Source organism: Lycorma delicatula, chromosome 1, assembly GCF_047948215.1.
Source record: "Lycorma delicatula isolate Av1 chromosome 1, ASM4794821v1, whole genome shotgun sequence".
NCBI lineage: Eukaryota > Metazoa > Arthropoda > Insecta > Hemiptera > Fulgoridae > Lycorma > Lycorma delicatula.
In genome coordinates, this window is record NC_134455.1 from 287,695,341 (window position 1) to 287,711,164 (window position 15,824).

General features: G+C 34.3%; 1 protein-coding gene across 1 annotated transcript in view; it reads left to right on the forward strand.

Annotated features, from left to right (window-relative positions):
- CSN4 (COP9 signalosome subunit 4) overlaps window positions 1-15,824 on the forward strand; it is a 56,069-nt gene that overhangs the window by 17,023 nt on the left and 23,222 nt on the right. Inside the window, exon 5 of the mRNA XM_075379111.1 lies at window positions 7,636-7,750. Within this exon, the coding sequence (XP_075235226.1) occupies window positions 7,636-7,750 (115 nt within the window). The remainder of the gene's footprint in view (window positions 1-7,635; window positions 7,751-15,824) is intronic.

The window sequence follows — 15,824 nt, forward strand, 5'->3', positions numbered from 1 at the left end:
GTCACAAGTTCTCTGGTTCCTTGGATGCATTGTCAGAGAACTCTATAGCCTTTTTGGTGTTTTTACTGGCGGTAGCATGTGTACCTCCATCAGTCTGAGTATTTCCAGTGGCATACTGCAGTTGCTGTTTTGCATCTTTTTAAGTAGACTCATCACCTCTCTGTGGTGTGCAAGACTTAGATTTCTACGGACATGTACCTGCCTCATCATGGCAAAGAGGTGGCAATGACTTCTGGCCATAAGTACCCCGTTACGAGTAAGGGAATAATCCCTTAAGTCCCACTCGTGTTCTTTTCAGAACGAGGGCTGTAACAAGTAGTTATTTTATAACTGATCCAGAAGCAGTTAAGTGGTACGAAGAGTAACAGGGGAATACAGAAAGTCCCAAGTTGCCCTTAGCTCACTGCGGGTAATTGTCAAACCTGTGGGCTTGCCCAGTTTATATTTTTCCTCGCTTAGCTAAAATTCAAAAAGCCTTGCTGCTATGGTGGAAGGGTGTGAGACTCTAGTCTCATAGACTAGCCTCTAGACTGAAGCGCAAGGATGTTAGGATGTTAACATTGACTGTAGCCTGTCTGATGAGGAGGTTCTGACCCTGATCTGGGAACAATACCGATTTGGACAGGGCTGCGTTCAAACAGGGGTGTAAATTCATCTTCAAGACCGGAAAGTGTGATGCCTCTTGTTATCACAGGGCATTCGAATTAGGCGCTGGTATCTTCCAGACGTTCTTGTCAGAGAGTAGAATATATCTGGATTTTGCATCATGCCGCATCAAGGAATACCTTGACGTGCAGCGGTGCTTCAAGTGTTGTTGCTTTGGCCGCAGGGCCAAATTTTGTAAGTATGTGTCAGTCTGTGCGCATTGTGGTGAAGATGGCCACAAGCATGAGGATTTTCCACAAAAAAAAGAGGCTCTGACTTGTGTCAACTGTAAGAGGTTGCGCAAGAGTCATAGGCACTCTGTGAATAGCAAGGAGTGTGGTTGTTACAAGAGGGCAGTTGAGATTTACTTCAACTCTCTCAATGATTAGATTCGGTCAACTTAATGCCCAGGGTGCCTGTGTAGTCCAAGCTGAGCTAGGTGAAGCTGTCTAAAAATGGAGCCTCGATGTTGTCCTTTTGCAACACCCATATGTGATCAAGGGTGATCTGCCAGGTTTCCCTGGTTGGAGGAAATTTTTCGTTGGTGACAGCAAATCCACCGTACTGTGCAGGAAGTCTTTAGATAGTGTCTTCATAGAACAATCCTCTGTCACGCATCATGTCTTTGTTACTCTTGATGTGGATGGTCTGGACCTGGTTGTTGTTAGTTCGTATTTTCAGTACAGAGATCCCACTGAACAGCATTTGGAAAGATGGGATAGAATTGTTAGGCTGGTAGCGGGTCGTCCGATTCTTGTAAGTGCAGATGCAAATACCAAATCGCCTCTTTGGCACAGTGGGATAACGAACACTGGTGGTGAGTTAATCAAAGGTTTCATTGCACAGCATTATTTTGATGTCTTTAATGTAGCTGGTGAATTGCCTACTTTCGCTCGTGCAGTTGAGTTGCGGCCTTCCATGGTACAAACATTGATAATACCATTGGTAAGGATATCCCAGGTAGGATTCTGAACTGGTCTGTAGTCGATGATTGTGTGAGTGATCATCGACTGATAGTTTTTTTGTTAGTAGGTGGGCTGCGCAATATCTATAGGAGGAACATCCCTGTTCAGCAGGGACACTTCCTGCACAGGTGGGGAGATTGGCCTAGGTTTTCAAATATTCTTGCGGCCAGGCTCCAAGTCTGGACGAGTCCTCATTAGATGACCTGGCAAAGAATTTTTCTTCTGTGGTAGTTGAAGCCAATGAACAATCAATTCACAGAAGCATGGGTCAAGAGAAAATAGCTGAACGGTGGACTCAGAACTTGACCGCAATAAAGCGGACTGTAGATCGGCTCAGGAGAGCCACACAAGGTGAGGGTGATCAGTGTGCAGTTTTGCTTGCAAACTATTGTCGGAAGAGGACTGAGTATTTTCATAGGGTTACTTACTTCTAAGTGTGATTTCTGGCACTCTTTTGTACAGGAGCAAGGAAATAAAGAACCATGGAGTGTTGTCTATAAAGTACTTGGTCATAAGCAGAAAAAAGACATTCTTCTGTGAGCTCTCTCGACCCAGGATGGAGTTGTTATAGACGAATATCGTGTCTTCACTCTTCTGATGAACGATCTGCTTTCAGATGATACCGAGGTTGGAGAAACCTCATATCATTGACATGTTCACAGGGAAGTTGTAGGTTTTCACTCTGAGAATTTGTCTTCCGAGATTACTGAAGTAGAAGACAACCAATTTGTAGCCTGGCTAGGAATAAAGCCCCCAGACATGATTGTATTACAGTGGAGCTCCTTATTGCACCTTACCGTTGATTCTTCGTCCTTTGACTAGGATGCTTGCTGCTGGATATTTCCAGCATGTTGGAAACGTGGTGTGTTGAAATTGCTCTTCAATGGTAGCATGGTAGCAACACAGATCCCACTATAAGTTTTTCTTAATGTCCTCCAATGTTCTTGCCTATAGTAGGTAAGGTTTTCGAGAAGGTCTTGTACCTCTGTATTAATTCTAGGTTAACTTCTAACCATATGCTGATGGACGATCAGTATGGTTTTTGCCCTGGCAAGGGCACAGAGGACACAATACTTAAGGTATCTGGCTTCATTCAGCAAGTGCAAATATGTACTTGGGAGTCTTTTTGGACATATCTGGAGCCTTCAATAATTTGTGATGCCCCTCTGCCTTGTTTCATCTTCAGAAGCATAGGTGCATGCTAAATGAGATTAGAACTCTCTCGAGCTACTTCAGCGATAAAACCGTGATCCTTCATAGTAACGGCTTGGAAGTAGGCAAAACCCCGTCCAAAGGTTGTCCACAGGGCAGTGTTCTAGGTCCACTCTCTGAGTTATTGAGTTCAACTCTCTCATGCGACTTCAGATGCCCAGTGGCTGCCATGTCATGGCTTATGGCAACGAGGGGTTGCTGATGGTCGAGGGCAATTTGCATGCCAAGATAGAACCCAGAGCGAGACAGGCATGTAAGGTTCTCAGGTTGTGGAGTCTTCAGCATAAGATGGTTATCAGTATGGAGAAAACCACTATGATATTACTTAAAGGTCATCTAGCCGTGACCCGTCACACACAGGTTGTGATGAACAGCCTTCAGATTAGGTATGTTACCGTTCAGAAGTATCTGGGTGTTATCCTTGATGAGAGGCTTCAATTCAAGGAGCACCTTCAGTTTGTTGCAAAGAAGGCCACTGATACCTTCTTTGGTGTCTGTAGTCATTCATCCCGACTGGGGGTTGAATTATCGTACCATGCATATTCTTTACAAAGGCGTCTGTGAGGCCATTATGTGACAGGCTGCGCTTGTCTGGGCTCATCGTCTGCAATTCCAATGTTATAGGGATATTCTTTTGCAAGCCCAGCATCTTCTATTGTTAGCTGTTGTTGGTGGCTACAGAACTCTCAAGAGAGGTAGTCTCTGTAATCACTGGCATTAAACCCCTTCATATTCTAACTACTGAATGTAGCAAGTAGCACATCTCCAAGAAGGAAGGCCTCTTACTTCAGGGCATGTGCGAGGAATTGAAGACCAAGATTTTGACTCTTGGCAAGCTAGGTGGTACGATTCTTCTACTGAGTGTATAACTAGAGAAGGATCCTATGTAGAGGGTTGATGTGAGTAAATTTGCTTATCTTAAAATCTGTATTTTTATTTAATTTAGTTCGGGAATTTTTCAGACATACTGTGTATGTAAATTTTATACTTTGTTTTTGTCAAGTCCTTCTTCATATTTAGGAAGATCTTCTGGCTGCTTGCAGGCTAAGCTGGCCTTCCGCTTGCCTTCAAGCACTTTGACATAGCATTTCCCTAGGCACAAGCATTGATACCAGAACGGAAACTGTCTCTTAACTATAACCACCTTCACTTCATTTGGCATAGAGGCAAGTGCCTCAAATCCATTTACCAAAGCAGAGAACATTGCCTTAAACTCATTAATCCTCAGAATCACTTGTTTGTGAACTGCTGCAGAGGTGTTTTGAAAAAAATTCAAATTTTAAAAAACCCCATCTTTTATACTATTTTCATCGTAATTTTCTTTCTGTTTATAAATATTTTTTTTAGAGATTAATGTCTAGTATATTTGTGCTGTATGTATTGTCAAGCCATTATCACTGATATGTGAGATCAAGTGATACTTATAAATCAAATATTTTGCCTATTATAATTTCATGATCAGCATTTCTATATATCAAGAAGTTTTAGCATGTTTAACATATATTTATCTGCTTAACCCATTTCCTGCCAACAAGACAAATGTTCTGCATGTTGAGCCTGCTGCCAGCTGAAGGAGGTTGGAAATAAAAACAACGTAAAGTTCAATGCATTCTTTTTCTTGTAAATTAGAGAACATACTTTTGGATTATAAAATTTTTATTATATAACTTTTGTGGTTGTTTAGTTGCACCGATAGGTAAAAGAAACTCTAACTCTTTTTTTTCTATGATAATGTATATGGACTTGCTGTTCTTGTCTTCCTTACTCACACTTCTTAAAAATTGTAAAATTGACAGATATAAAAAAAAGGTTTGAAATGGTGCATTGGTTTTTTTTAAATATTTGTTGTTAGTGCTTTAGTTATAGATAAAATAAAATTTAGTTTATTCCATAATGATAATGTATATTTAGAGCACATTCTGTAATATGTTATATTAAATTTTATATTTATTAAATAGTTTATTAAACAAAAACTTTTCTTATAGTAGGCACCTTTGCTGCTAGTTGACTTTATGTACAACCCCTAGATATAAAATAAGCCTCCTGAACAATCTGTACACACAGAATTACCTAAGTTGTAATAATGAGGCTGCTGCCCTGCTGACTAATGGGTCCCAGTGTGGTGTCGTAGATAAAATAGGGTGGCTGATCTAACTCCCATGGCTTTTTCCCAGGGATAATAGAATAAAACTTAATGAAAGGGGGTAGTTGAGTCATACAGGATTACTACTATTGGGCTTGATGTTCTTGAGGGCTACGAGGTAGTGTTAGGTGTGTGATATTTGGAAGGTGAATTTTTACTGGGGCAGAATTACTGATGTAGATGTCCTTCGGGGCATCTGCATTGGTGGCATCTCACGAGGCCGAACTGAACACTGTGGAATGTGATCAGGTAGAGGGCAAGAAGGTGACCTCTGTTAAAGCCACAACTGGCAAGGAACGGAGAGGGTGTTGTAGCAACCAGACACGCTACGTGGCGGGATCTTCTCCCCTAGGGGGGGAATCGAGATGTTAGGGCATGATCAGGATAGTTCACCATCTTATCCTGTATGTCCTGGAAGCACTGACATTTATTCTTTGTTCAACTCTTGAGCCCCTAAGCATTAAAAAAATTATTTTCAATAAATCTTTTTTTTGTCAAAGAAAAAAAAATACTGTGTAATAAGGATGATAGTATTAATGTAAAATTGATTTTATATATCATAGTACAATTTCACATCTAAAGTGCAAGAAGAGCAATTATGATTCACTGTAAAGCCTGATGATTAGCCTTGTATGAGTGGTTACAGTAGTATATTTCATTTTATGATGATGAACTACATCTACACTGTCAGACATCTTTTGAAGAAAAATCCCTTAGCATTTCTGTCCTATGTTGATATACATTTGATAATCTCCAATATTTCTTCATTTAACTACTAAATGACAAACAAGCAGTTTATCAGTTGACGTATTAGTGTAAATTAAAATCTGGATTAAGGAATCTCTTTTTTATTGCATGATGTCTGCGTTTTTACATTAATAATTGTTGGAGCTTATTTCTTTCAAAAAATGTTGAATTATACACAACAGATCTGTTAAATGAAAATGTAAAACCTCATTATCAAAATATAATAATGATAATAACATAGATAGCCTGCTGTAGTTAAAACAAAACCAGTAAAAAATTGTACCAACTGGCATAGAAGACAGATGGTGGTTATCTACAAACACACATTTCTAATCTTTTATGAAATACTTCTTCCAGTAACCCATTTATGATTTGGTAAGTAAGATATTTGAGATGTTACTTGATCAATATCCGTTGCCAGTGCATTACTCTATTTGAAAAATAATGTATGATAATTATGAGTGACTGTTGAACTTATGTTATTCATTTGTTGTAATCCATGCATTTTTCTTGTTATGTTTAAAAAAATTTTTTTCTTTAAAGGGCAAGCCAAAAGAGAGCCTTTTCAAATGCTGTAGGAAAATTGTTAAAAGTTTCATCAAAGCTAATTGTGTTATTACTTTCCCAATCTGTCACAGACATAAGGTTCTCAAATTTCTAATGGACTTCTTCCTTGCTTTATTAATGTACATAATGACTAGTATTACATATATAATTCCTGTTGTGACAAAAGTCTCCAGGGTAAGCAGTAAAACAGTAAAATTTTAATTCAATTTGGTCTCATTGAACGGAGTGTCATTTTGGAGTTCATTCTACCGTCCCTCTCTTGCTGGGTCAAGCCATGCTTCAATCGTCGATCTTCCAACTGCCTACACCAACTGTTCTTCGGTCTTCCTCGTTTCTTGACTGGAGGGATATCAAGAGCCATTATCTATAAATTTCTAATGGACTATATATGTGTATATATATATATATATATAAAAGGATCAAAAATTATCTTTCTGTAAATTTATAAAAATGTTGTCTATACAGTTGGCCAAAATTTTTGTTATTGTAGTTGGCTGAGAGATCAAAATATTTAGATATTTAACTCAAACTGTGTTAATAGTTCATTTGTCACGAGACTAGAATGTCTAGGAAGCTAATATTAAACTTTTCACAGACTATGGCATTGATTTATCACAAATTTTAAAACAAATTTACGATAGTTTTAAAAGATCCAGAAGGAGATTTATAGATTACCATTATCATCAATTTTAGACTAGCCTTTGAAATTAATTTTTCTTGTGAATGTACTGTAATCTTCAACTTTATTAAAAAGATAGTTTTAAACAAAAATTAAGACCCTTGTTTTTATGTGCAGTTCTGTAAAAAGCTATATCAAGCTTGAAATTACCTAACACAGAACTGGTTTCTGTGTTGATCAGTCAATCTTCTAAACACAAAAATCTTCTAAAATGTGGTGACTCAAAAAGAAATATTTTGACTTATAGATGTAATATTTCTGTTATGTATGATTTCAGTTATTTTAAGTATGGTTACTTGATAGGCATCAGTCCAATTTCTGCAATCAATCCACTAACATTTCCAAAAAGAATGTACAGTATGTATGTTCAGTTTTTATTGGAATATTCAGTTTTTATTAAGTTGGATGTCACCCTAATAAAAAAAAGTCCCAGTTTATTCCAAATGCTGTAAATTATTATCTGAGATAACCATGTGTATGAGTCTTTTTCATTAAATTCAATGTCTGCAGATTCATCTGATAAATTTTCTTTATACGGAAAGTTGTGTACTCATTCAGACATTACACACAGCTATTTTTTTTCCTTCAGTACAGTTTTGATCAACACCTAATTTTTATTGGTAATAAAATAATTTGTGTTCTACCACTTTATACCTTAATTTTATTTTTTTTTATAGACAATATTCTGTGGATTATAAATTAGAGACATATATGAAAATAGCTCGATTGTATCTGGAAGATGATGATCCTGTACAGGCTGAGGCATTCATAAATAGAGCTTCTTTATTACAGGTATTACAATTAAATTTTATGTTCTGTTCTGTCAATTAAATCACTGTTCTGTTTTTTACTTTATGCTTATAAAAAGTTACATATGTAAATAACAAGCAAAAATTGTTTTGCTTTAAATTTCTTTTTGTTGTATTTCCATATTTTAAACTTGTCCAGCTTTTACGAGGTTTATTTTTTCAAGGTTCGATCGGTCGCAAAATAAAAACCCGTGAAAAAATCGGATGAACCTTTGCGCATATGTGCTGCGCAGTTTCTCTAGTATGGGCTTCAATCACGCCGCGTCACTTCGTTAGTTCTGAACACACAGCTAGCACGTAAACATGTCTACAACAATAGCATCTCCCGCCAAGTGTGGGGACGGGAATGGAGTTCTCTTGGTAGAATTAATGGAACGTGGCACAACCATCACTGCAGCCTTGTACTGCGTGACTCTTCAACGTCTACGAAGGGCAATTCAGAATAAGTGGAGAGGAATGTTGTCATCAGGCATTGTCTTTCTCAATGACAATGCTTGGCCGCACACTGTAGCCGTAACAAAGAAGCTCTTGCAGTGTTTTTGTTGGGAAGTGTTTGATCACTCACCATACAGCCCGGACTTGGCTCCATCCGATTTTCACCTCTTTGCTCACATGAAACGCTGGCTAGGAGGACAACATTTTGGCACAGACATCGAGCTGCAGACCAGCATAGAAATATGGCTGAAAACACAGGCGGCTCAGTTCTGTGATGAGGGTATTGGAAAGTTGGTACCACACTACGACAAATGTCTAAATCGTCTTTTTTTACAAAAAATATTATTTTGGAGGAAGTACGACTTTATGGTCCGCACTACTTTGTGGATTAAACTTTCATTTGATAAATTACCTACTACATAAAGTTTCCTTTTCACTTCACTGTAAGACATTTTTATTAATTCTACATGGAATTCTATGGATAATTCCATCGTCAACTCTATGCACATTCTGTCAAGCTTAAACTTTCATTCCATAATTTTCCTACTACATGAAGTTTCTTTTATCTCAGTATGACATTTTTTCTACATACAACTGTATGCCTAAATATGTTTATGTTGAACTAATGTTTTTTGCTAACCATTTATATACTAGATCTCAACGAAAGAGATGTGATGAACAAAATGTATCGTGTTATTTTTAAATAGTATTTCTAATAGTGTTTTGTATCTTCCTGAATTCATCCCTATATTTTGTTCACATCTCTTTTGTTGAAATCTAGTGTCTAAATGACAACATTTAGACACTAGATTTAGAGTAGTTTCCTACACATAAAGAAACTTTATGTAGTAGGAAAATGATCGAATGAAAGTTAAGCTTGACAGAATGTGTTTTGATTTCATTTTTTTGCATACAGTTTAAGATGGAATTGACCATAGAGTTTCATGTAGAATTAATGAAAATGTCTTATACTGAAATAAAAAGGAATCTTTATATAGTAGGCGAATTTTCAAATAAAAGGGAAGTTTAATCACAAAAAGTGCAAACCATAGTCATACTTGTTCCAAAATAATCTTTTTTTAAAGAAAAGAATGATCACTAATTTTAAAAATAAAATTGGATATAAATCTCTGTTTTGAAAAAGCATGATTGTATGCGTGAACAGTCTTCAATATAAATATTAAATAAATCATGAAAAATACTTGACAGGATGTGTTTCAATTTCATTTTTTGCTTAGAGTTGAAGATCGAATTGTTCATAAATTCTCTTGTAGAATTAATAAAAACTATCTTATATTGAAATAAAAATAAACATTACATAATAGGCAAAATGTCAAATGAAAGTTTAACCGATTAATTGCCAATGGTACATAAACGAACCTTTTCGTAAACATTTTTTCTTTTTAATTTCTACAAAATTTTTGGCTCTTTGTACAATTTGTCTTTTAACTTTTTAGGTGTTGCAATCACAAAAAAAAATTATATGGTTATAGATTTTTATTTAGCAAGTTTATTTGCATGTTAACTTGTATTTTATGAGATTGTGTAATCCCTTCTGTATGAGGTATATAATGATTGTGATATGCTTGTTAAAAATAATATTTCTATTTTATTTGCTTATTTAAGTGTTACTTTCATTCATCAGTTCACGAAAATTGTTTATTTTGAAAACTGATAATTAATACTGGTTGTTAAAAATAATGGTGCAATTATGCATCTTTGGCATATGGACTGATGAATCACACGCTAGGCATGCAATACATTACTCTTACATTAAAAATAATACTTAGCAATCCTGCATTGTGCTATTTTTATGTTTCAATTGTTAAATTTTTGTTTTGTCTGTCATTGTTCTATTTTTATAGATGTTGTTATTTTATAAAATGTTTACAGTTTGTTGTTTTTTCTTGTAATTTACTTATTGTTGAAGAAATTGTGCCATATTTTGGTAAGAATTCAGTAAAAATGATTATCAAGGTAGTTTGGATGGGTATTTTTACCAATTTATTCTGCACACAAGTGCAAACAAAGAAAAATCTGAATATGGTCTTCGGACACAATTAGTACTAGAATTGTTAAATGTTGTACCAATCCTAATGGACATAGAATTTTTTTGACAATTTCTTTTCTACATATGATCTGTATGATAAAAGGATATTTTGCATTTGGCACTGTCAGAGAAAATAGGCTTCTTAATTGCCCATTGAAAAAACAAATTTCGCAGTTGCTAGATGGAATGATAATGCAGTGGTGACATTTGCCAGTAACCATAATGGCATATATCCATTATGAAATGTGAAAAGTTACAGCTGAAAATAATGAAAATACACTGTGATTGCTCAACCATTAATTGTAACAGAATATATTAAAGTATAGGTGGCATTGATTCCTATGACAGTGGTACCGGAAATTATTAATTCAAGTGTGGAAAAAATGGTGGTGGCCATTATTTATAAATGCTAATGATTCTATTATAGTAAATTCATGGAAAATATACAGACTTGCAAATAACAGTGAAATCAGTCAAATTGATATTAGGTCTTCTCTTTCATTATCACTGATAAAGAGTGAAGAAATTAAAATACAATGAAGCATTACTAAGAATGAAGAAAAAAGTAAAGATAATTTTCCTTCACAACCAATGGCAATCGAGAATTGTCCTTTAAAAACAGTTTGCCAGAAGATTTTCATTAAAATGATAGGGCAATGTTAAAAGGCCACACGTTATTTCAGAGCATGTGAAAAAAAGCTAGACGAAGATATAAGCTATGCAGAAACCATACAACTCTCTTGAGTATAAAATATAAAGTGTATCTGAATTCATAATATTTTCAAGAATTTCATTTGCAGCAAAGAAACTAAATAATTTTTTTTTATTAAAAAAATTAAATTAAAATAGTTTATTTGTAACTGTATTACTTTCAGTTTAATAAATTGTATTATAAATTGTTCATATATCTTATTATACATATATCTTATTATATTCTTCAGAATCTGATATTTTTTGCCAAAGCTGCGTAAATGAACTGTTTTATTCGTGAGCGATAATTGATTTTTTTTGTTGTTGATATGAAATTATTTTTCTAGCTTTATATTCGTAAATAGATGAAATAAAAGGAAAAAATTGAGAAAGAAAATTTTGTATCTTTATATCTGGCAGTTAATGGGTTAATCCACAATGTATTGAAAGTATTGTAGTGCTAATGAATTATGAAAAATATGATATATGAATTATGAAAAAATAAAATATATCATGTATCAGTTCGTTGTTGATATAATGTTTTCTGTGCTACTCTAAATAACTTGAGAATGTTCAAACTTGCACTTTATCTCTCAGTTACACGCTCCAATTTGTTACAGAAGTTGTTTTAAGTTTAAAAATACAATAACAATATTTTTATGCTGCACTGAATAACTGAGCATATTTTAAACAATAAACTTGAATGTTGCTGTTACATCTAATAATGTTGTAAATTATTGATAGTGAATGAACTTTATATACTAATTTTCTTATTAATTTGGTCCAAGTTTATCCACTATGTAGTGAAAATATTATACTACTAATTAATTATGAAAAATAGTTGACAGGATGTGTTCTGATTTCATTTTTATCATAGTGTTGTATTTAAAAGTGAATTGAAAATAAATCGCTTAATTTTGTGGAGCATCTTTAGTTTGAGAGAAAACATATACTTGACCTCAGAAACATGGCTGAATACCATATGTTGTTGTATGGACATTTTATTTACATAAATGCTATGGAAATACAGCTATTAATATAGTTATAAATACAACTGTTAATACCTAGATTTTTATATATACCTATATATTATAAGGGCTATTATATGCGAGTGCTACTGTATCATACACTCAATGTATATATACCTCTCTCTCATGTATAATACATATATCATCTGATTAGCTGATCAGTTGTAACACTTGCAAATCTGAATAATATTTTTAGAGTAGTTAATGTAGGACTTGGATGCACTTCAATTAAAAAACTAAGGGAAACTAACGGAAAATTTTTGACCTCACTAGCTGAAAGCAATATAACCACAGTATCAAGTGATTACTCTTACTCTTGCATTTAAAGAAACGACTCAAATTGTTACAGTTCAAAAATCATAGCCAACTGAAGAACGATGTTACAAAGTAGTTCAAGATACAGACAAGCGTTATACTTTTATGACAGTAAAATAAAGAAGCCATTGAAGTCATTTTAAAAATGCATGGAAGTTAATGTTAAGTGGAAAAATAAAGATTTGTTGATATTTTTTTCTATAGTAAATAGTTTTTTTTGAAGCTCTAAAAAAATGTAAAAGTGGATCACCTTAAGAAACACACATTTTAGAATTATTATACTACTAATGCCAAACATGGTCAGGTTGGTCATTTTTCATGTACTAAAAAATCCGTTTTATCATAAAAATATTTAAAAAATAAGGCTACTGTTGTAATAAGGCCTGTTGTTGCCAATTTAAATAACTAAATTATTTTTGGAAGGTAAAAAATAAAACAATTTATCAAAATTTAAACTATTTTTTATAATTGTTTTCTAAAGTGGTATTGTTATAAAAATGTAAAAAAGCAATGATTTGAGTTATTAATCTAAGTATTAAAATTTTAATTAAACCTATAGAGATTTTTAATTTGCCAACATGAGTTAATTTAATTAAAATTTATTGTAATAAAAGGACTAGTCAAAAAATAGTGAGATGAATTTATAGCAGGCAGTTACCATAATTGATGTAACAAATTGTGGTGAGAAGTCCCACTAAGAAGTGATGTTTGCAAGTAGATTGGCAATTTATATGAAAATGGAAACAATTCATTGTGTGTGAGCAGTGTGCGGATTTGAAATTTGTTGTCCAACTGCAGAAATCCACCATAGAAGCATATGGTGAAGATCTTTTCCCACAATCAACTGCAGTTCAGTGATTTAAACAATTGCAGGAGAACAATGTTTCAATCACAAAGCAAAGCAGTTTTAGTGCTTCACTCACTGCAGTGAATGAGGTCATGATTAACATAGCTATTGTTCAGCAATATGTGAATAACAGTGGATTTACTGGTGGACATAATACACAGTAGTGAATTCATCTATCTGTATATTCATTTCAGCATGAGATCCAATTGATCACGATAAAATTGCTAACTCTTGAACAGAAGCTGCGGCAAGCAGGGATACATTCAAAACTTTAGCTCTGCTAGTGGAACATGATGAAGGTCTTCCTGATTTCTATCATTACTGGTGATGAAAATAGGGTCATCAGTATGATCCCAAAACAAAAAGATGAGCTCAGTCTGGAAACCACCTGCTTCTCTTGATGTCAAAGAAGGTTTATAGTTGTTTGATTGTCCAGAAAAGTAATGGTGATTTTCTTCTTGAACTACTATGCAATGGTGTATCAGTATCAAATGCCTTTGCACATCACAGATACTACTGAGCAGTATTGTTGACAATTTTGAAGACCCTGACCAAAAGCATCAGATGAAAGTAGATGAGCTCCATCCATCTCATTGGCATCTACATCACAGTAATGCATGCCTTAAACATTTCCAATTTGTTACCCAATTATCTCTCAGATGACATAACATTGAAGTATTCTGTACCCTCTATACAATCAGGACATTGCTATATGTCATTTTTCTGTTCCCTCACCTGAAATCAGAGGTGCCAGGTCAGTGTTTTGACTAATCAATAGCAGCTGTTCTGAAGAAGGCAGAGGCAGATAAGGAGATGTCAAATTACCGGTTTTGGCATGTTTTACAGGACTGGCAGACAAATTGGGCGGGTGCACACCTTGATGATGACTTTTTTTTAAAAAAAAACCATAAAGTTGGACTTAGTGTCTAATGTGTTCTACAATTGATAAACTCACTGCCACCTTTTTTTTAAGTAGCCCTCATATAAATCTGTTTATATACTATTAATAACCAAAGCTAAAGAAACACTATCAAAATAAAAAATGATCAAACTTAAGATGTTCAGTGGAATGAAGATTTTTAAAAAATGACCTTTAATAAAAATTTCAATTTATATATTTTAAAAGAGCATGTTTGTCGAAACAATCCACATTAAAAAACTACTTATATAGAACAACTTGCTTACATGTTATAAGTAAAAGTGTACAAGAGGCATATGAATATATGGTTGATAAGTTGAGTGGATTGAAGAATTAACTACAAGATGTAGGTATTGAATTTGGTCTAAATCAGTGGAGTAAATGATGATTTTGTTTCAAATTATTGGCAAAGGTGTTTAAATATAAGTTCATGAAAGAGATTTTATAGTTATACTAGATATGATGAAGAGCAGTGTCTTAATGAATTAACTAATTACTGTCATTGTATATAGAAGTATGTCTTCTATAACTACTATTGGTTCCAGCATTTGCTGTTTACATGGATTTGTATTTTGTTTGTGAAAACCTGTTACAAAAGATTTTTAAGAGAGTAAATAAAGCTAAACATGAATTATAAACTAAAGATATTAAAAATACATAGATAGCTACTTGTTGCCACAGAGTATGGATTTTAAATTAACAAATAATATGTTCGGCCTCTCTTTGTAATGCATGAAAGGTTTTATTTGGAGATGTTGCATTTGTGGTACGAAGATGAAACAAATATAAACCGGAATTTTTGTTTTATAATTTACTGAAGGATAATAAAAATACATACTCACAATATTATTTTTCTATATAATTCCTCTTTTGGAAACATATTATATTTTTATTTAAACATATATTTTTCCCAGCTAAGTAGCTTTTTGATCCCATTGTCGTAAAATAGACGTGAAATCAACCACTTGCGCACAAATGCTTTAACAGCAGCATAGTCTTTAAATTTCTGCCCTCCTGGTGATTCTTTTAATGTCCCAAACAAATGATAATCCCAGGGTGATAAGTCCGGACTGTATGGAGTGTGCTCCAGTATAGTCCAGAATAATGAGGATGCAATTTTTTCTTGATTGAGCTGCAGTATGGGGCCGAGCATAAGACATGGGGTTGTAAAGCAGAATGACATCTCGGATACTGTAAATTGATGTCTTTTTTGATGATATGCGAATTTTGCTTCGTCCAAAAGCTGGTGGTAGTACACAGAATTTACTGTATGTGTTAATGAAGAAAATTAACAAGCAAAACTCTTGAAATCAAAAAAATGCTGTGGCCAGAACATTTCCAGCCAACAGTCAAGTTTTGGTTTTAATGGCTACAGTTTCTCCCTTTTCTGGCCACCCCATATGTGCTTGTTTTGTTTCTGGGGTCTAATGTTGCACCCAACTTTCATTGCAGATTGTGATTCGTACAATTCCTTTAGCTTTATAACAACTCAACCGCTGGCTGATAGAGCTCTGACCTTTGGTGATAAGATGAGGGACCCATCGTACTGCCACATTTTTAAATCCAAGATCGCCAGTAATGAATGATTTACCTGATCATTGCTGTAGCTTATTCCGATCTCAGAAGCAATTTCTGCAATTGTTAATCGATGGTCGTTCTCGATAAGGTGATGAATCATGAAAACATTTTCAGCAGTAGCACTTGTCCTTGGGTGACATTCATTTTCAACTAGTTCCCATCATTCTGAAAACTGCTTATGTCAATCATATACTT